This window comes from Wasmannia auropunctata, unplaced genomic scaffold (genome assembly GCF_000956235.1).
Source record: "Wasmannia auropunctata unplaced genomic scaffold, wasmannia.A_1.0 LD335844.1, whole genome shotgun sequence".
Classification (NCBI taxonomy): domain Eukaryota; kingdom Metazoa; phylum Arthropoda; class Insecta; order Hymenoptera; family Formicidae; genus Wasmannia; species Wasmannia auropunctata.
In genome coordinates this window covers 911,915-933,497 of record NW_012027046.1, presented here as the reverse complement: position 1 = coordinate 933,497, position 21,583 = coordinate 911,915, and the positions used below count along the sequence as shown (strand labels likewise).

The window sequence follows — 21,583 nt, the reverse complement described above, 5'->3', positions numbered from 1 at the left end:
TTCGTCAAACTCAGCAAAACTCACGAACAAACTCGCTACGCTATGCGATTACGCATTGGAGTGCAGGAGAACATTCAATTAGTCTAGTCAGGATATGAGAACCATATCGGACCATAACGGATAATTAACTAGACCGAATAACAGAATATGTATATTTAAAAAAAATTATAGATACAATAGACCGGGTCATCTAACTTGTTTATTTGATTACATAACGCATGTCCTAATAAAATTTGATTATTCGAGTATTATTGAAACTTTAATTATTCTTTATTTTGTCACCGGACCAGTGAGCTGTAAACAAAGATTAATTCGGTTAGATGCACAAATGCGCACTGGAGTATATTAAAGCAGTTGTGCATTTATTTAATCTGAGTATAAATGTGAAATGCAAGTATTTTTAATTATAAAATACATATATTATCTAACAATATAATAATAAAGTGTATTAGGGATTTCGCGGTTTAACTGATTTTGTAGGAAACGGAAAAAAAGTATATAACGGAGCTGATCGAGATTTTTTTCTTTAATTCAGAATCCTCCGTTCTCATTCCGTTCACAACATTTAACATTTGTTAAACCCACAAGTACTCCGTTCTTGTAATTACTTTCGATCTCTTATCAATAATTGGCCCTACAGTTTCTATATTTACATATTAACTTAATATCGATTTATATACGAATACGACGGTTTTAAATAAGATGATAAAATAAGAGAACGGTAAAACAAAAGTCGCTTTCGATTTAAAAAATATGTACGTTCACGTTTGACTTTAACTAGTGTCCAGTTTTCTGTAAAAAATTAATTTTAATCTCGGTTAAATTGATTTATTTGATTTATTTTTTATCTTTTTCTAGTTCTAAAAATTAGAAAAGGATAAAGAGCAGTTCAATCAAGATAAAAATTAATCTATGTTGATTTATATTAATCTATAATGATGGTATGTCGGATAATCGACACTCTACCGTATGTCAAAGCGCGATGATCAGAACGTACGTCCCTGTCCTACGAATCGAATCGAATTTCTTCTGTGCACCTGTCTGCTCGTTAATTGAAGAAAAAAACCGAGAACGAGAATAAAAACAAAGTCTGTAATGTTGCTGCGTTTGCAGTCAATGCGCCAAGTATCAAAGGGACGCGAGCTCGGGGGAGAAACGTAAATGATGCGCACCCCCCTAGAGACGAGCGCCACAATGTCATCAAATATACGGGAGGTTGCGTCAATCAAATGATTGCATATTTACCCGCTCTTTCGCGGACATGGACGAACCGAGGCAAGCCCGTCGCTAATTTATGGGGAAACTTAACGGGTGTTCTCGTTGCCGAGTGCGCTTATCGTTCATTTGATACATACGCTACGTAAGCAAGAGAAATATATATAATTTTAATGTAATTGAGACATTCGCGCTCTTCCTTTAAAGAAGAGTATCGATAGAGAATTAACTAACTAGCTATACTTGTTATTTTAGAAAAAATTGGAGAGATTAACTAGTATTGTCTATATAATATTTTTTATTTCACTTTGATTAGTAAAATTATGGAATAAAGGATGATTTGGAATTATAAAATAAAGGATTTAACCAAACATTCTAAGTATTATACTCTATATGCAAATGTATCCCGTGTGCCACGATGAAAATCTCTTGTTGATGTCCTATGTTCTACTTGAATAATATTATTACATATTTTATTTAAAGAATATTATTATTATATACAAATATGTGAGCCGTATCGGAAAAAACCGCTTTTTCTTAAAAATGTATATATCAAAATTGAATTAAAGAAAATTAATTATGTGGTCCTCAAATTATTTTTCAAATAACGAACGATTAAAAGTTAGGCCAGATATTTTTAATAAATTGAGTCTTCAAAGTAAAGAAATAAAGCATGTTAAGTTTTTCGGCTGACATTAAAAAATTTCAATATGTACGAATTATTATATTGAAGAACTATTTAAGCGAAGTGATATATCGCTTATCTTGAAAAAACCATCAGGAGCATGCGAAAAATCGTGATGAAAGACAATAAAAGTCTAATGCTATCACATTTATTGATAAAAAGTTGTTATTAAATAAGACGTCGGAAATTAATCAACAAGGATTTTATTGTTACTTAAACGCGCATAATAGATTTTCGAGCGACTTCGACGACCGACAAAGAGTTCGATACAAAATAATCATTTGATTTCGAATTATAGCTCTGAATAACGAACGATGCCTATGAATTACACTTATATTACAAGTATTAAACTTATATTTAAATTGCTTAATTCTCCCGCTATCTTGACGTCTTACTTAACAACTTTTTGTCAATAAACGTGATAGCATTATTATTTTTAATCATGATTTCTCTCATGTTTCCGATGTTTTTTTAATAGATAAATGATACACCACTCGACTCCGCTTAAGTATGATGTATGATTTGTACATATCGGAACTTCGTGTTAGCCAAAAAAAATAAAAAAAAAATAAAAAAAAAACAGTCAAAATTTAATATCCTTTCATCAATTCCGAGCGAATCTTCAGGTCTTTTTTTCAAACTCTGAGAGGAAAGAGATTTTAAATTCACGAGAAAAACGTTCGCTAAAGAAATGTCAATCCCGGATTAGAATCCGTAGGCGAGGAAAAGCGTTTCAAAACGAGAGACTTTTGCTACACCCGATGTATGTGTACGCACTTACGTCATGTTTAAAGCCTATCGATGATCGATGCCGCCACCTGCATCCTGATAACGTCTCTGATACGTTTTCGAGGTTTCACCCCGGAAGTCGAAGAAAACTGCCTTGCCGAGTGATCGAGCTTATTTCCGTCTCGAAGTGAACGAAGATGAGGAGTAAGAAGAAAGGCGAAGACGGAGAAAAAGAAAATAAAATAAAGGAAAGTAAAAAAAAACACATACACACACGCGCACACACGTACACGCCGGTGGAAGAGGGTCGATGGGGAGAAACGGGTGCAAAGCGCGAACGGAACGCGGGCGAAGAATGACGAAGAAAGAGCAAAAGCGTGGGCGGGAAAGAGTTAGCGGCCGGGGACCAACAGCGGGGATAAACAGGATAGAACATATGGGTGAGAGGGATCGGGGGAAAGAGGGTCGCGGGGGTGGAGGTGGAGGAGGGTGCAGACCACGATTTAGCGGATTTTCAACGTAGCTGCACGTCTCGCGGAGGGGTGTGCGCGATTCTTAACGCGGCAGAACCGCCCCCCGATGCCGCGCGGCCAATGGCGCGGCCGTCCCCGCGATGCGCGCGAGCTCTCGGGGGTTGCGGAACGGAGAGTCGCAACTACCCCCCTCGTTTACGCTCTCACCCTCCTGGAAAGTAGTAACGACTCACCTCGCAGTGCTCTCGCCATGTTCGCGCCGAGCGAGCGGCCCGTACTGCTGCGACAGTGAGGATCTCTTCCGCTGGAGTCGCCGAGGAGGGCCGTCGTCCTCTTCATCCCCGTGAGCGGTCAACCCCGCGGGACCGAGCGCGCGCGGCCGCTCGCCATGGCGGGCCCGTATCTGTCGCCCCTCGGGCCCCAGGCCGATCTGCTTACCGAGTACATGTTCGGGCGTCGTCGTCAGGTCAGTGTACGTTTCTCTTAATTTCACATTTTGGAAATTTATTGCTAGATCTCCTCCCCGTGAATCGCTATCCGTGTTCGTTGTTAATTCGGGTTCAATACGATTTTTTGGTAGCCGAGAAAGAGGCTACCAAAAAATCGTACTGAATTCTCATTCCCCAAATATTTGTATACGTTCAAATAACTTTCAATTAACTTAACTTTCGGAGTATTCCTTGCTTGTAAAGAATATAGATAAAACGCGAAAAATGAAAATAAAGAGCGAAATTCGCAAGCATAGTTTGAGCACAGTCACGTGAAATTAAATTTACGATAAATAATAATATACATAAAAAAATATAATGTAATGTAGTAATATACATAGAAAACCTGTGTATTATGAAAGATATCTATACATATGAAATTCATATTTATATAATTATTAATTTTACTTGTGAAATATCAATAGTAGATATACAATCTATAATAGTTGGAAAAAGCGCACGAGTTTTATATATTCCATGATGGATTAGATAAGATTTATATTTTTTTACTGTATAACTTCGTAGCAAAGTATTGATTTCAATTTGATACCAATTTATTGCAAAATTTCGAGTTGAACTGGGTTGAATGAAATTTATATTTTACGTAGCCCCAAATTTTTCTTGATTTTGCTTTTTAATTTACTATTAAAATGTATAGCAACAATCTACTTCATACGTTAATATATTAATATTAATTTTAAATAATACAATTTTTTTAATGCGTTAATTTTAATATCTTTATATTCTTTATATGAAATAAATTGGAAATTGCAGCGTTCATTATAATATCGCTATGCATGGTAACGTAAAAATATGATGTCGTATGCCGTCTTTGTGCTATGCAATAGAAATGACTTTATGATTAAAAGTTGTGAAATAATTTTATGGAGTATATACATACATCGAGATGTTGGTGTTCGTGACATATGTAACAGTCAGATCCTTGAAACTTTTTCAAGCAGAGACGCAATCGGACCACGTTCACGCCGCAACAGCTTCAGGAATTGGAATCTCTTTTCCAGAAAACGCATTATCCCGATGTATTCCTCAGAGAAGAAGTCGCACTTCGGATATCGCTCTCGGAAGCACGTGTTCAGGTGAATCTTCCTTGCAATTCCGTTCACTGATTTCACTTTCAATTTTTCAACTAGTTCCTTCTGTTCACTTTCAAGAAAAACTTTTGTTAATTATTACGCAAACATTTCTTAATATCGATCACATTGTCGAATTTTATGACAATTGTGTAATTGATAAACGAAGCATACTGGCGAAAAAGTTATTGAAAGTAAATTAAGAAGAGCATATACGTAGATTATAAATAAAATAAGAAATTTTTTTGTAAAAAGTTTCAATCAAGCGAGAATTTTTAATTTTTAATAAATTTTTATTGAAAATATTTATCAAACAAATTAAAAATCGATAAATTTCTCTCGAAGGAAAAGTTTTATCAATCAATCGAAAATTTTACATCGATCTATGGTAAATTCGAATAATTTTACTTTCTCTGCTTGACAGAAAGAACCCTTTTCCTCGGAAAATTATCCGAGGTAAAGCTTTCGCCTTCGCCTTTTCCGCGAAAGGCTACAGAGGAAGCTTGCAACCTCGAAATCTACGAAATACAGCCTTCCAACGGATTGCTTCGTTCCCTAAAACTGTTCGCTAATTAAAGTCCAAATAAACTGTTTGCAGGAAACGTGCGCGGTTTATTCTCGTTCGCTTTCCCGGATTAACCCGCTAATGATCGCAATCGCGGTGGATCTAATTTTCCATTAGTCGAGTTGTTATTTCATATATTACCGTACATACATCGACAAAATGTGATCGTTTACAACAAAATGCCGACGGAAACAAATTAAAACACGGGAGAACGCGGAGTGTATTAAATCAATAAATTTTCTTCCAATTTAACGTGCGTAATTACGAAAGAAGATCAGAGAGCGAATTTTCATCAGAATTCTTTTGTCTTATTTTGTATAGTATGCGCAAATTAATTTCCCGTGCGTGTCTAATTATTCATTTATTAATTATTTATTGATGAGAAAAGGAACGTTGCTATATATTACAGTAATTACACACACGTGTGTCTCGAATCTTTTATCAAAAAACTTTATATCTATATTGCTTTTATTTAAACTAATAATCTTGTGGCAATCAATAAAATAAATTCGCAAAAAGTGACGTTCAATTAAATTGGATTTAATTTCACAAAAATACCACGACCGCGAAAAACTCGTTTAAAACTCGTAGGGGGATTATCTAATCAATCAGTGACCGACACGACACGGATTGTCCGATCAATTAATTTCCTTGCGATATCAAGTGCAGAAGTCGGAGCAACGGAGCTTTCAACCCGCGGGGTCAAGTCGGCGCAGATGTTTCGATTCATTAATGATATCAGAAATACGAACAAAACTGGCTTGATCCGCGATCGTATCACAAAGGACCCGCGTACATCTGGTTGCGTCGGGGCCATTGTGCGAAAACGATTAGGCGAGCGCCTGATGAAACGACGGCCGGACGAATCCGCGCGCCGACGAATACGAGAAATCGACCGCGAGGAACATGGAAGTTCATCCCGAGAGTAAATTAATGCTTTCGATTAATGCTTTCGAATCTTCTCACCCGCGAATCCCGTTAGAGCGTGTTAACGGGTAAACTATACGGGGTATTTAGTAATTGGCTGTGCAACGCCGCGGATCGCCCCTTCGTCCGATGAGAGTGACGCAAAAGTAATTTCTCCCCAAAAGACTCATATATATTTTTTTAACTGTTTGAAATCTATTTATAGAATCAGAATTAAAATCACGGTTAAAATTGGGAATTAAAAAACTTGTTCTAGATCAAGTGCGCGCGCGGTATCAATCATTTGAAAAAGCACACTTTTTTCTCCCTTTGCGAGATATAGAAATAATAAAATCTTCCCGATAAATGATATTTCGAAATATCGAAATTCATTTATCATCCATCTGAATTGTTATCATCAAAATTAGTTGAATATCGTATTTAAAAATCGACTTACAAACAGCGTTGTAAAAACATACATTATACGTTCGCGGGATCGCTTTTCGATCCCGCAACCCCCAGTAATTCATGTTTCCTCCGTATAATGTTCGCCATTTTCTCGCCCCGCGGCAGCGGGAGAGGGCGGGAACGAAATTACGGCAACGATCGGTCAGATCAGCGGTTCCTCCGCAGGTATGGTTTCAAAACAGACGGGCAAAGTGGAGAAAGCAAGCTCGGTTACAATTGCTGCAGGACGCGTGGAGAATGCGATGCTTGGGTTTAGGGAGCGCCACTCCGCTGTTGCTCGGCCGGCCACCCCCCGGTGGCCTCGAGAGGACCACTGCCGCCGCCACCAGCGACGCATCCTCCACTTCGCCGTCGTCCTCGTCGGCCCTCACGGGCTCGCCGAACGCGACCGACAAGCTACCCGAGATTGGCGGTCCCGTGTCGGTCTGCAGAGATTTTCGAATCCTGCCTCCGCCGCTGCCCGGGTAAGCGTTCCGTATATAGAAGTGTATCTTTGATAAGTGATTACGTAATTTATTGTATTATCACTTTCAGTTATTACTTTTTTGCACTTTCTCTTGCGCTACATGCACGTTTATACGTTTCTGGTTCACGGATTTTTAAAATAATATTTCTAAGGCTTATATAAAAATAAATAATAAAAATTAATGTTTTTAAAAAATCATATTAATGATACGAATATGTATTTCCAATGAAATTATCAGTTAAAAGTTTCAAATCAGTTAAGTTTTGAATTATATAGACGTTAAATTTTTATCCAAATTAATTAAATTAACAGATATTTGACGTTTAAAATTTACATGTTTTTGCAACAAACACACACATTATATCAACAAAAGAAATTTCGATATAAAAATGTCAAGACCACAGAGTCACAATATAGGATTAAAAATTATTTTAAAAAAAATTAAACATTAATACGCGCGCGAATAGATTTCTTATTATTCTTATTATTCATACATGCGTATCGATCAATTCATAATTAATCGATAAAATCATCCGATAATTTTAATTGTATAGGTATTGCGAAAATTACTTTGATAAATAGTGAATAAAAAATACGATTTAAATTTCTAATTCATGCTCATACGATTACTTTGTCATAAAAAACTGGTGATTTAAAAATTTAATTATATCTGTGAATATCTTTCTAGAAAATATAAAACATGTGGAAACGAAATATCCGTATATGAAATCAATAACACAGAAAAAAATAAAACGTGAGCCGTAAGACATAAGAAAATTAATATCTTTTATTCGCTACTGCTTATATTATTGCCTTACTGCTTGATTATAATTGGTTGATTTATTTGCTGCTTACGTTTTTCTGTGTACCATGGCTTTAAAAAAATTAATAAATTATAAAATGGCGTGTGTTTTGTTGCGCCCAATCGAGTCAATACTTGAAAATTAATTTTGAATAAAACCTAATTATCAATCCTTAGCACGTACTTATCAATTATAAAAATACATGATAAGTTCCGTGATGATACTTATGGTACAAAATAATTCACATCAATGCGAATTTGAAGCAAACATGCAAACACAATTTCTTTCGTCATTCGAAATATTAAACTGTCCACGATGTATAAAATTATTCACACTAATATTTATTACTATTATTAGTACTCCATCCATTAAAATAATTATTAAATACATATACACGATTGTCACGACGATAGCTGATCGCGATACGGAGTAAATCGCAACGAGGAAATTAATCGTCGCAGAAAAAAAGACAATAATGAAATTCAATTTTACATAATCTCCTAAGACCGGATCTTTTCTTATAAAAAACTGATATTCCGTATTCCACAATCAGTGTCCATAGATTGATCGGAATAAAGAAAATATTCTCCGTGAATAGATTTATGATATTCTACGTTATTATTCTGGGGAAGGAACGTTACTCTGTGTTTAATCGATTTAATCTAGAAAATATTCGCTAAATCTTCCGACTGATGTCACCGTTTGCCTGATGTGACACGCCGTTGCGCGTATTCGCAGATACTCGGTACCGAGTTGCGACAAATCGCCCGACAGGCTCAAGTGCCGATGCGGAACGCCGCCCAGGATCTGCGCGAGTCCCGCGGACCGTCCTGGCGACGGTCTGGCAACGAGGGAGCGGCCGCAGGAGGCCGAGATGGATCTCACCCTGAAGGGCCACCATCCCGTGTCGTCCGCCAGGCACTCGTTGTTCCATCATTTGCCGAGCAATCACCAGCAGCAGGACATCGCGCAGAGCATGGACGAGCCGTTGGACGTCACTCTCAACAGCGGCAAGAACAACTGAGGAATGAGCCGGGATGAGCGAAGACGATCCGCGTTCGGCCGATCTTACGATTACTCGCGAAGACGTTCGACCCTCGAAAACCTCTTGACCCTTAAGTGTACGGTGTAATCGCGTTTGACAGCGAGTATATGCACACGCAAGGTAACGTGCACCGTACTCTGCATCAATTCCGAATGGTAATAATAAACGGGAAGGAAAGTGAAGACGGAGGAAAGACAGACACGCATGCAAACACACACATCGATCGTTGTCTTTTAAAATTTTCATATACCGAATGTTTTTTTAAATCAGTTTTTTTCCTTTACTTCTGTCTTTTTATCCATATTTAAACTTTTTTTATTCTTTTAGGATCTACTAATATAATTTAATTTAATTTTCATGGCGTGCGTATAAACGCCAACAAATCCTGGTTGTTGTATCGTGAAAAAACATTGACATCTGATGTGATCCCAAAGGAAAAATATTCAAATTGGAAAGAAAGCTGATTATACGTCGCAATATTATGATGCTTCTGTTTGCGTGCGTTACGTATTTTATCGTTATATTTATTACTGTGTATCACTGAGTGTGTGTAATTTAGCGGGAAATATTTTACGGATGCTGCTGTCTGTCTACATTTCTAACATTGGAATACCGTGCTGCAAACTGCAATGATTGAAAATGAAGTATTTTTAAAGCAATATTTTATAATGATCATTAGACACTAAAATATCTTTCGAGATATGCGATTTGAAAGTACGCATAATCAAAGATTTTCAAGTAAAAGAGAGCAATAGGTATACACTGTATACTTTTTTTGTACATTATTTTTTTCGTTATTGAGTCGATTGTTAAGTTTTATTTCTTTCTTTTTGATCATTATTACGGTATCGCGACGTGTTCTCTTGAATATTTCAAATATTCTATTACTAGATTTGTATCGCAATATCCTTATTATTAATCAATAAATCTTTTCAACCTCTCGCGGAGGCAAAGATATAATGCTAAAAAAATCGTAGCTAAGTAATGATTAATTTTACTCGCTAAGCGTCATCTTTGTAAAAAGGAGTTGCTATTTATATTACTATCGCACACTATCACGCCGTAGAAAAATTAGTAATTAATATTTCTGATATAAAAAGAAGTAAAGAAAGACAAATAGAAAAAATTACGAGCGCGACAAAAGTGCAAATGATTTTTACCCGGGTGGACTTTTGCAATCGGGGCTTCTCTACGAAAAAAAAAAGGAAAAAAACGGAGAAGTCGTGATATCCGCCATATATAAGCCAGAATTAAGTCTAGATTTGTAACTCTTGCAGTTATCTATTTTCCGCGTGCCCCCATTGTTGTCTGTAAAAATTTTCGAGCGAGGTGGAGCGCGCATTTCTGTACAATAAACTACAAGCGCAGCGTCGACTGACGGTGACGCGTTTTTCGCGCGTCGATGAACGATCGATTGAAAGAACGACTTCCCGTTAAATGTTCAAAAGACAGATTTTTATCAGATCTGTATGATATAAGATGTGTGTCGCGCACACACACACACACACATGCGTAACTTGCACGGTCGGGTGCATCAATGGTGCCCGGCTCGAATTTCTCTCTAATACGTAAGTAGCGTGTCTTCTCGCTTACGTAACGGATTATGTGGTTTTTAACTACCATTTGCCCGCGCAGGGGAGAATCAAGAATCGTTGAGGCATGCCCTGACGACCGGGTATATATCGAATTGCCATTAATGCATCGCCATTAAAGACAGAACACACGATTATTGACATCATTTACAAGTCAATTCGACTTAAATTGCATTCGCGAGCTGACCTGCATTTCACGTCTGCATGCGCGACATGACGAGCGAGAGTAAAATGAGAGTCGTTCGAAAGACTCTTTCACACTGTTAAATCTATATAGTGTCAAACTGAACCTTATATTTAAGTCACCACTTCTCCTACTTAATAAATAGTTATTTTTTACTAAAACGATGAAGTTAAATAATTTAAAAGTTTAAATTTAATCCAAATTTGGGTTAAATTCTATTGTTTTATTTAAAAGTAGCTGTATTATTTTATTTAGAAATAACTATTTATTAAGTAGGAGCAGTGGCGACTTAAATAAGGTTCAATTTGACACAACAGATTTAACTAGTGCAGTTGTTACGCTATAGGACTTTTGATAAGGAACGCGAAGTGTTAATGCTGTACATAGATCCGGCATATAATTAATTTATATATATATGTATATATATATATATAAATTATACATATATATATAAAATCTTATATATATAAATCTAGTGCGACACAATAATTTAGGATACTGTTTTAGAAATAAATATTAATCGCTAATTACGTTTTCTACTTGTTCAATATCTATATATATCTAAGTCTTTTTCCTGTTCAAAAACACGTGATAATGATTCTTATTTAATATATAATGTTGCAAATTTATCAAAACTATAATATTGCATTTCTACTAAACTAATGCCCAGTTGAAATTAATCAATACACAGATATCTTTGTGATTAAAGTCGAACGAAATGTCTAAAGTAAAACACAGTCGAAATGGTCGAAATTAAATTTAAAAAAAACGTTTCCTTAAAATTCTGTTTGCATTCTCTTAAAAAAAAAAAAAAAAAAAACTGCTTATTTAAAAGGCCCACCTCATATTTGATTATAATTTTGTTTTTTTTTTAGAGTGTCGGACCAACCAACAAAATACCAACAATTGATAAAAGCAATATGTCACTTTATCGATTATTGAAAACTGGATGTGCCGAAATTGTTAATAAATTACCCGATATCAGTAAATGGCTGCGTTCAGCAGAAAAAGCAGCTTAATAAGCACTTCGCGTTGATTAGATTATATTTTTAGATCCAGAGGAATAGAGAGATCCATCTCAATTCAAATCTCAAGTATAACTCAGCGCAAAACGCTTAAGCTGCTTTTTTCTGCTGAATGCAGCCAATCTTTTAATTGTCGATACTCCATAAATCACGAAAATTTAAACTCTTTTAAATCGATAAAAATGTAGCAATAGATATCGATAATTAGTGTCGATCTTATTTTTTGTTTCTACTTTTTTTTATCTTTTAATTTTATAATGTAATAGTTCTCTTAATGTCCACTTAATAAGACAAATGGGTTTTTTCAGTAATAATTTTTCATAGCATGCGAAAGGAATATGATGAATAACAAGACCCTCATAAAATAATTTTGTATTTAATTCAGAATGTTCTTACTTCTTCTCCATCTTTTTTGCGCTCTTACTAGCTTTCACTTTTTTCTTATCTTTAGCGTCAGCATCTTTGTCCGCGACTTTCTTCGGTTTTCTTCTTAATCTGTTAAACGCGTCTGTTCGCAATTTATTTCTTATTTGCCTCGCTTTGCGCAGCTTGAAGCGGTCGAAGTCGCTGAGTTGCGCACGCTGAAACAGAAAATAGATATTTTTACTGAATATAAGTCGTTTGAAAGTATATTAATTTTGAGGTCGCAACTATATCGTCAGAATGAGTAAGCATCGTCAGAGTAAAGTCGGACGGCATTTCCTATCAAAAAAATACTGGTTCATCACATATTTAAGTGTCTCTTTTTATAAACATAATTTTTCTCGATATGTATATTTTCTCTCTTAAGATATAAAAGTACATCAGCATCATTTGTTATAAATCAAATAAATATATTTATTTGATATAAATAGTGACTATCAGTTATTAGCATAATAAAAGAATTCTCAAATCTTTTAATACCTTCTTCTTAGCTTCAACTTTTCTGGCCCACATCGTCTGTTTCCAAAGTTCATTGATATTAGCCGCGTTCCAGGCTTTACGCACAACACGAGTGGATCCAGAGAACGGGAAACGCAAACGGAATTTTGTCAAGTGGAGCTCGTTGAGTCTCATCTCGCAACGAGGTACACCTGACGACGGGCCATCGACTAGAACCTGAAAAGAGAGTAGGTGGTTTTAAGAATCTAAAGAACTTAACAGTTTGTTATAAGCATTACAATTACATCATCAGAAAGAAAAATTAGCATCACCAATATCAGTCGGCAATTCCTATCATATTATTGTCTCGTCATTTTAAGAATAATGTAATAAAAACATAAGGATATACCTTCACTTTAAGCTTGTTTAAATTAAGTTTTTATGTATATATTCAACATTTTTAACATGAAAATTACTGCATGCACTCCATTTTGTGCATAACGCACATTTTGATACATCATTTTCTCCTTGTTTATATTCAACAAACAAAGAGAAAATAATACATCATGTGTTGATCATGCATAAAACGGAACGCATCACTATAATATAGAACAGCGAGAGTAAAACTGTAGTTCATGCAAACTTACTGCATGATCAAAAAATGACTACAATAAACTTTGACGCAGCAAACATATTATCGGCCTCTGATATTCAGCGTCAGTGCTGAAAATCTACAGCACAATATATTTGTACAATAGATTTTTTAGCATTGGCAGTAAATATCAAAATGCAGTCGTCGATCAATGTATCGGCTATTAAAAATTGTTTGACACTATATAATTCTACAATTTTTTTCAAGAAAGTTAAAAAATTAATAGAGAAAAATATCCCTACCCGATTCTGGTCAATGATATCGACAATAGTGATCAGTTTGCCTTGATAAAGGCCATCGCTCACATAGGCCACACGGCCAGACTGCACGAACCTCTGGAACGGCTGTTAAAAAAAAAAACAAGGTGTTACTGAGACAGCTCTTACAATCTATATTAAATCTACCTTTAAAAGTGATAGATTCCTTATTGTGTAATATTAAAATTTCACGATGCGCAGCGTTCCAATTTACGTTCATTTCACGTTACTTCAAATTATAAAACTTCCATACGGTCAATATTAAGTTTAATAAATTCGAGAAAGTCTCCGTTCCGGTAACATGCAAAATATTCATTGAATTTTGAAGAATCCGAATTAAGATCAATAGAAGGAGAATTTGCCGTAAAGGCTCGTAAAGCTGACGCGACTTAACATGCGTTTTCCTTCTTAAGCTCCTTGAGCGCAATTTGAAGGCAATTTGTCGCGCGAATGAACAACAATATTGTATCGAGTCGTGCCATTACGAGAACGCGAGACGCGTCCGGAGTGCCATGTGAAACTCCATGGCGATGCACACCATGCGGTTGACAAAACGCCCGCCCGACGAGGTTAAGTCGCGCGGTGATTTGCAACGCGAGGCGACCGTTTTCGTACAAAAAATTGCAAGCGTGATCGCGCGAGAGAAGCGGGAATAGCGGAATATTTATCGGATTGCCATTTACTACGATTTTACGCGACCGTTACTCGATAAATCTGCGAGCACTATTCACTCACCATGATTCTCCGGAAGCGAAAGAACCATGCGACAGAAGACCGGATAAACCGAGGTCGCTTATTGCTGCCACGCACTTCGTCGAGTAATGAATATCCCTACTTCAAGGGATTTCATAGGGATTTTTCCTCGGGGGCGACCTAATGGCGTATTCAAAACGCCTCGTAAAAATGCCGTATATAACTGATTAATCGTAATTCTCAAAAGTTCTGGAATAATTGTTATTTCGAAACGACCGTCATCATTTCTATAATCAATAAATAATCGTGTTTCTACGAACTTTAAATCGATGACACTTGTCCTTGGAAAACAAGTCCTCTCATTGGTGGACTGGACATTGCACGCAATATGAATTTCCCATAATGCAACATTTCCGCGTTGGATTTTTTTTTTAACTTTACGAACTCCGGCATCAGCTGTTCTACTCCTTCGTTGCCGAAGATCGGGCTTGAGTATTGTCGGCACGATGAAACTTTGCGTGTAACAATGACATTCTGTGACAGTTACAATTAAAAACGTTTACAATTAAAAAAACGCAAGATTTCGCTTATTATTTTTGTTTTATATATAACTGAAAGTGAAATATGAATTTGACAAAGATATTTGGAGTTTCGAGAGGTGCGAAATGCGCTCTCGATAGAAGATCGCACGTGCCGTTATTCGGTAATATAAACACGCAAGCGAGATGTAAGAGCGGTGATATAAAGCTGAAGAGGCCTAAGGCCATCGAGACGAGTAGATATACAAAATCGGAGGAAAAAACTGGACTATACGGATATTGCTTGTTGGCAAGTAATGCTACAAACAAAATTATCTATTATTTTAAAATTCTGTCGTATATCATAATATTATAAAAAAGTATATATTTACAATAATACAGATAAAAATTTATAAATCAAATAATGTTTAATACAAAGTATATTTTATTAGATAATATTATAAAATATATATAATTTTTTTTGTATGTGCACATAGAAATAGAAAGTTAAATTTAGATACAAAAGTTCAAATAATTTTATATATTATACGTATAGATATATTGAGACTGCAATATTTTATATACAAGTATGATAAAAAATAAAATGATAAAATTTATGCAAAAAATCTTTATATATACAATGTTTTGAAAATTTAGAAAACTGCTAGATTTTGTTAATAGTTTTGAAATTTAATTTTCGCACGTTGCAATCTCTGTATTTTTTTAGGGAGTACCTATCGCCACTTTTGCACTCGGCACATGGCAAATTAAGAGATTATGGTGGAAGTTGGATCTAATAGAAACTCTAAAACAACGCACTGCAGCAGAGCCAATCGATTTGCCGTCCAGGTAAGATTATGATATTACATTATCATATTGTGAGCATTATTTCATTGCAAGTGTCTGACAGAAGCATTTCATTTTAGCTTAAGTGAATTAAAAGACAAGGAATATTATCGTATGAAAGTGAGGGGCAAATTTTTATATGAAAGAGAATTTTTGATAGGACCAAGAAGCCTGATTCTCAATGGGCAGGCTGTTAGCGAGAAAGGTGGCGGAATATTTTCACGCAAAGGAAGCACAGGATATTACGTGATTACACCTTTCAAACTGGAGGATCAGGAGTAATTATGCCTTCTGATTAAAAATTAAATTTCGGATTAAAAAAAAATTATGAACAAGAACAAAACTCGTAATACTTTTGAATATTCTGACTTACTAATAGAATTAATTTAGAATTCTTTCTTGATCTTAGCGTGACTATCATGGTGAATCGTGGTTGGATTCCTAAAAGTGATCGCTCAACGTTCAAAATGGCAAATAGGATTACAGATCCCGTAGAAATTGTCGGCGTTATCAGAGCGACCGAAAAGCGACCGCCGTTTGTGCCTGACAATACTCCTTCAAAAGGTGTATGGCATTTCAGGTAGAGACGCATAGTTATTCTATCACATTCGTTTGAATATTAAAATTAAAAAAATCTTTAATAATTGTAAGAAGCGATGTTTTTTATTATATAAAAAAAAAATCAAACGTGAATATCTGTTCCAGAGATATAGATGCGATGGCAAAGGTAGCAGAAGCAGAGCCCGTGTACATAGAATTATTGGCCGAGTACGGTACTCCTCAAGGTCCGATCGGAGGCCAGACGAAAGTAAATTTAAGGAACGAACACCTGAGTTATATAATCACTTGGTACTCATTGTCTGCCTGCACGAGCTACATGTGGTTCCGACAGTTTGTACAGAAATTACCTCTTCTTTAAACTTCTTTAAAGTGTAGTTAGATATTTACTTGATATATATGCAAACACAAAAGAGAATATAGAAATTATATGTAATTATATGTATATTATAATTATTACATATAATTATGTAATAATATATGTCATAATTATTTTTTAATTGCGATTATACATTTCTTACAATTCGTATCCTAATTCCGATTGTATATTTTATTTTATTTTTTTTTTCACGTCTTTATGGAAAATTCAAATGAAACGATGTTGCTGAAACTTGTGCGAAATGAACGGGTGCGAAACTGGAAAGAAAAACGTAATTTATAGAATTTGTTTATTTCGTAAACGTAACAATTGTGAACGTGTTCCATTCTCTAGAAAAGAAGTATCGTCTAATTGCTCCCCCGGGAAAAAAGATCTCACCGCTTTTCCCTATTATTAACAACAACAACAACAGTAATGATAACTATAACAGCGATCGCTACAAGCCAACGCTAACAATATCGTTAACGATGGTCATGGTATACAACATACTTCCACGAACGTCGGCATAAAAAATATCTTTATACAAGTATGAAAATATACAATATATAAATTACATCGATCGTTTATGTATATATATATATATATATATATATATATATACATATATATATATATATATACACATCGTACAATAATAATAATGATAACATTGATAATAATAGTAATTATATAGAAAAGCGATCGAGGGGGACTAGCAAGACTGTCAGGGCGTAATGAAGAAGATAGTAATAGTAAAATAATTCTTTCATTAAAGTTCGTTTTTGTGCTTACACAATTCGCATTTTTTTTTACAAATTTTTATAAATTTATTATAGACAATTGAGATATTTTGTTCGATTATATAATTAAATTAGGTTTCTTTAATTAAATTAGATACTGAACTAGTTTCATATTTAAAACTATTCCGTGTGAAAGTCGTGTGTCTTAAAGTATTGAAAATGAGATTTCTTAATCGATTGCATCTCGTTGATATTTCGGAGTGAAGAGTTCTCGTCAAACCGATAAACCGATAAACCGACGAAATTTCATTATATGATTAACATTTTTTGTTTCATTGGTGTTCATTACGTCGTTATTTGTGTTCATTGTTTTGCGAAGCGGGATATCCGTATACTTTATTGTCGCGGGATATCGATGTGATGTCCTTAAATCAGTTCAAGCACATTGATATATAAAGCATCGCTCTCTTACACATATATGGGATATTCGGTCTCGAGGATTGGCGTAAAAATACTATTACGTACGTATTTCAATCGTACGCGAAGTGTCTCGGGAGAAGAGGGTGGAATTCCAATTTTTCGGGATTAGCTCCTTAGAAGAAATAAGAATGGACCGCTCAACTTCGCCGTTACATATATTTCGGCTGAAGATTCGAATTTAAAAAAAATTTGAGAACGGCGGAAAGATAAAATCTCTTTATTTAACAATTATGTTATAATATACGTTTTTTATAATCCTCTAAAAATTTAACTGTCGCGCCCCCGAACTCTCGCTTTGGCAACGGTCGGCGCGCGGTCGACTTTCTTCGCGAGACACCGCGTACGTTTTTTTTTTCCGACTCCGTAAACCTACATATAATCTCGCCTTAAACTTACGAAATAATAAACTCTCTTAAACGTTATTAATTGCGCTAACTTCCTAGATATTTGCTAGATATACTGCTCGTGCGACGTTCTCGCGACGTTCTCGCGAGAACGCCGCGAAGAAGGCAAGTCGCGAGTCGATCCCCTTGGCGGTCGATCGTCACACCCCTTTATTGATCCCTCGCGTATCCCTAAGGATACGGTCCTTATATACTACTTTCGCATTGTACTACACATTTTTATCAGTAACTTCTTCCAACTTCACACATGCGTTGCGCGTTGCGAGTTTCGAATATCATCCGTATACTCGTCGGGCGATCCTTCGCGGAGATCCGCTCGAGAGCATCGACGATCGCGCGGGCTCTTATCTGACTGAATAACGAAGAACGAACATTGGACGGCGTTGTTCTTCGTTTTGAAAGTATCGATGTCGAACTATACAATGGAACGTGCTGTATACGATTACTAATTAGCTCTGTAATAGAAACGTACGCATTTCTAGGAGGATGTTTCGATGGATGTGCTCTTATTCAGCATCCTTCACGCACACTTAAACCATCTGTCTCATATCTTGCCGTCTAGATTAAATTTCGCACGCATCTAAATTATCTCCGCTTCTTGATCAATTATATCGAATCGCGATTTTCACGTGTAGCATTATAAAATTCAGAATCAGATGACAGATTGGATATTTTAGCGTTGACAAGTGCTAAATGGATCTGCTTCGAAGTTCGATGTGATTTTTTTATGCAAGTGAAGCTGAGAATTTAATGACACTGAACACGATTCTCTCAGATTAAATACGAATGAACGAAACTATCGGAATCGATTCAGTGGCTATATGTTTTCTAGGCCGTATTTGTAGTCAAGATTTAAATCGAAAACATAATTCCCGCGAAGATTTATCTTGTTTTTCTCGAGTTAGTCTTATTCCTAATTTAATAACAAGAATATATTCGATATGATTCTCTTCGCGTCTTTTTTTTAGATATATTTTTAATATCCGCAAATGGTATATTTTCTGCAGAAGGCAAAACTACAATTTAAATATCACGTTTCTCTAGAAGAGATAAAAAGTTCTTTCTTTATCATGAATTATATATCAGTCCTGTAATTACTGTACATTTCTTAATAAAAATAATGTTTAGCAAAATATTATTTCAATTAACTCAACACTTGAGGCAAGGATGTAAGAATACTAATTTAGTTAGTAATAAAGGTGTTTATTATAAAAACTTTGATTTCTTGCTACTTTATTTTATATGCGCCATTGCTTTCAATATAAAATAACAAATACTTGTGAAACGTTTTAAAATGTTTTCTAGAGGTTTTCATACATTAAACAATTTTGCTTGCCTTCCCCTAATACACTATTTATTTGGAATAAATAAGAGTAGCTTGTTTTTTTTATTTTTCCTCCTAAACGCTATTTGATTAATGTACAGTAATTACAACATATTTACCTACAATATATGCAATTACATACAGTTACGTAAAGTTATAACATAAATATATAGTTACGTATAACATAAACGCCTGATTCATAAAATATTCAACAATTTGATACCAAACATAAAGCATTATTTTGATAAATCAGTTTGTTCTGATTATGTGCATCTTAGTTCAGTGGCTTATAATTCATATAATATATATGATATGTACATACAATATCATAAAATATATATGTGTATAATTTATAAGCGACTGCATAAACGTATATTATATAAACGCGATTATATGTACACTATATACCTTGTGTATATTATATATCTATTTTTTTTTATATGTGTTTATGTGTGTGAATTTATATACGACACTATTTAAATTCGCATCACCATTCAAATTTAAAAACAAACCTGTCGATAGTAGAGTTAATAAACAATAAAGTTAAACATAATGACAGTCAAGTTTACTTTATAAAAAAATTGAACATTATAAAGTGTCAACAATTACTTAAAAGAAAGAAATCGACACGACATTTACTATACCTGAAATTTAAAAATAATAAAAAATATTATTGGACACCGACTAGCCTCGGCTGCTCTAGCCTTGGGCGTACATAGGGCTTTTCTGTATTTGTTTGTGATTATAAAATATGTTGAAAAATATAATAATTAAAATTTTGTGGCTAAATTTCGTTTCTAAAAACGTCGACTTTTTCTCTCACGATTTATTCCATTATTCAATAGTTTCATGCGCGCAAAAGAGCTCAGTACATGTGTGAAAATTAATGTGCCGTTTCCTTTCGTCAATTCGATTATTTGTTTTTTATATATTGTATTTTATTTCGTATACTATTATCGAATAACGTGTAACTATAAACTTCCTCATTCTCCTTACTTATTCTTACGCTGCCTTTCTAAAATGACGTTATAAAATCTATAAAAAGATGAACTTTAGGAAGGGATTTAACGCGATAACTTGAACAATAACATGTCGCAATTATAATTACAAGCTCATCTTAAAATTACCTTATTATTTATATCCTGACTATGAATACGGCCGAGCTGCATCGACAATCCAAACAAATTCATCACAAATGACCTTCTCTAAACAATATCTTATACGTAATGTGAACAGCGAACGAGAATCGAATCAATCTTTTGTAACACTAACTGGCCAAACGTCGATTCTCTTTCAATGCCCTGCCGAATTAATGTGCCCTGCGAATTTTGTTTTTGTAGAACCTGTTATATATTATATAGTTAAATGTCTCGAATGATACTTAAGATGTTGAAGATGCTCAAAATTTCGTTTACTTTTCCGATTGAATTCAGTGATTAATCGTCGTTCCGAGGGAAACAGACGGGATTCTAAGTTCTACGAGTAATTGTACGCTCCAGGTGTGTATGCGGGTGTGTGCGTGTATGCGGTCCGGTGTGTCTTCCACACGCGCTCTCGTCGCCCTCGTCGCGCGGCGTTTTTATTATTCGTTGAGCACGCAGGTGCGGACCAGGGCGTCGCAGACGGCGTAGGGATCGCAGTTGCTGCTGGGCCTCCTGTCCTCCAGGTAGCCCTTCTTCTCCTCGGCGACGCCACGGGGAATGCGGATGCTGACGTTACGATTGGCCACCCCGGCGCTGAAGTCATGGATATTGCTCGTCTCGCATTTGCCGGTCAGCCTGCGCTCGTTGTCCTTCCCTCCGCGCGGATCGTACGCCTGGATGTGCCTGAGGTGCTGCTTGCTGAGCTTGTCGATCGCCTTCTCGATCTCGGCGATGCCGTTCTCGCCGCGCATCCCCTTCGTCGAGAAGTTGGTGTGGGCACCGGCGCCGTTCCACGAGCCGTCCACCGGTTTCGGGTCCAGGGTCACGATCACGCCGTACTCCTCGGCGACGCGGTGCAGAATGAATCGGGCGATCCACAGATCGTCTCCGGCGTTGATGCCGGAACACGGTCCCACCTGGATCCATAGTAAAAAGAGGCACGATAATAACTCTTCGTAGGAGATATTTTTTTCCCGCGAGAGAACTTTATAAATTAAATCTCTGCCAGCAGTCT

General features: G+C 35.7%; 4 protein-coding genes across 5 annotated transcripts in view; 2 read left to right on the top strand and 2 right to left on the bottom strand.

The window, feature by feature from the left end:
• The first annotated feature begins 3,490 nt into the window (after positions 1-3,490).
• Positions 3,491-8,913, top strand: LOC105455779 (retinal homeobox protein Rx1-like). Its single transcript, XM_011699364.1, has 4 exons — positions 3,491-3,574; positions 4,553-4,687; positions 6,786-7,084; positions 8,628-8,913. Exons 1-4 carry the CDS (start codon positions 3,491-3,493, stop codon positions 8,911-8,913), a joined length of 804 nt encoding a protein of 267 aa, XP_011697666.1.
• Positions 8,914-12,095: 3,182 nt separating this feature from the next.
• On the bottom strand, positions 12,096-14,334 carry LOC105455778 (60S ribosomal protein L14). The gene is made up of 4 exons (XM_011699363.1): positions 14,241-14,334; positions 13,491-13,592; positions 12,639-12,833; positions 12,096-12,316 (listed from the first exon to the last, which is right to left on the bottom strand). The coding sequence occupies exons 1-4, from the start codon at positions 14,241-14,243 to the stop codon at positions 12,128-12,130; spliced, it is 489 nt and encodes a 162-aa protein (XP_011697665.1). The 5' UTR covers positions 14,244-14,334; the 3' UTR covers positions 12,096-12,127.
• Positions 14,335-14,643: 309 nt separating this feature from the next.
• LOC105455777 (surfeit locus protein 1) lies at positions 14,644-16,769 on the top strand. The gene is made up of 5 exons (XM_011699362.1): positions 14,644-15,026; positions 15,444-15,565; positions 15,643-15,840; positions 15,972-16,142; positions 16,268-16,769. The coding sequence occupies exons 1-5, from the start codon at positions 14,823-14,825 to the stop codon at positions 16,479-16,481; spliced, it is 909 nt and encodes a 302-aa protein (XP_011697664.1). The 5' UTR covers positions 14,644-14,822; the 3' UTR covers positions 16,482-16,769.
• Positions 16,770-17,228: 459 nt separating this feature from the next.
• Positions 17,229-21,583, bottom strand: part of LOC105455776 (glutamine synthetase 2 cytoplasmic-like) — a 35,293-nt gene continuing 30,938 nt past the window's right edge. For both annotated transcript variants that reach the window (XM_011699361.1, XM_011699360.1), the window contains exon 4: positions 17,229-21,485. In XM_011699361.1, coding sequence (XP_011697663.1) covers positions 21,009-21,485 — 477 coding nt within the window. In that variant the 3' untranslated portion in view covers positions 17,229-21,008. The remainder of the gene's footprint in view (positions 21,486-21,583) is intronic.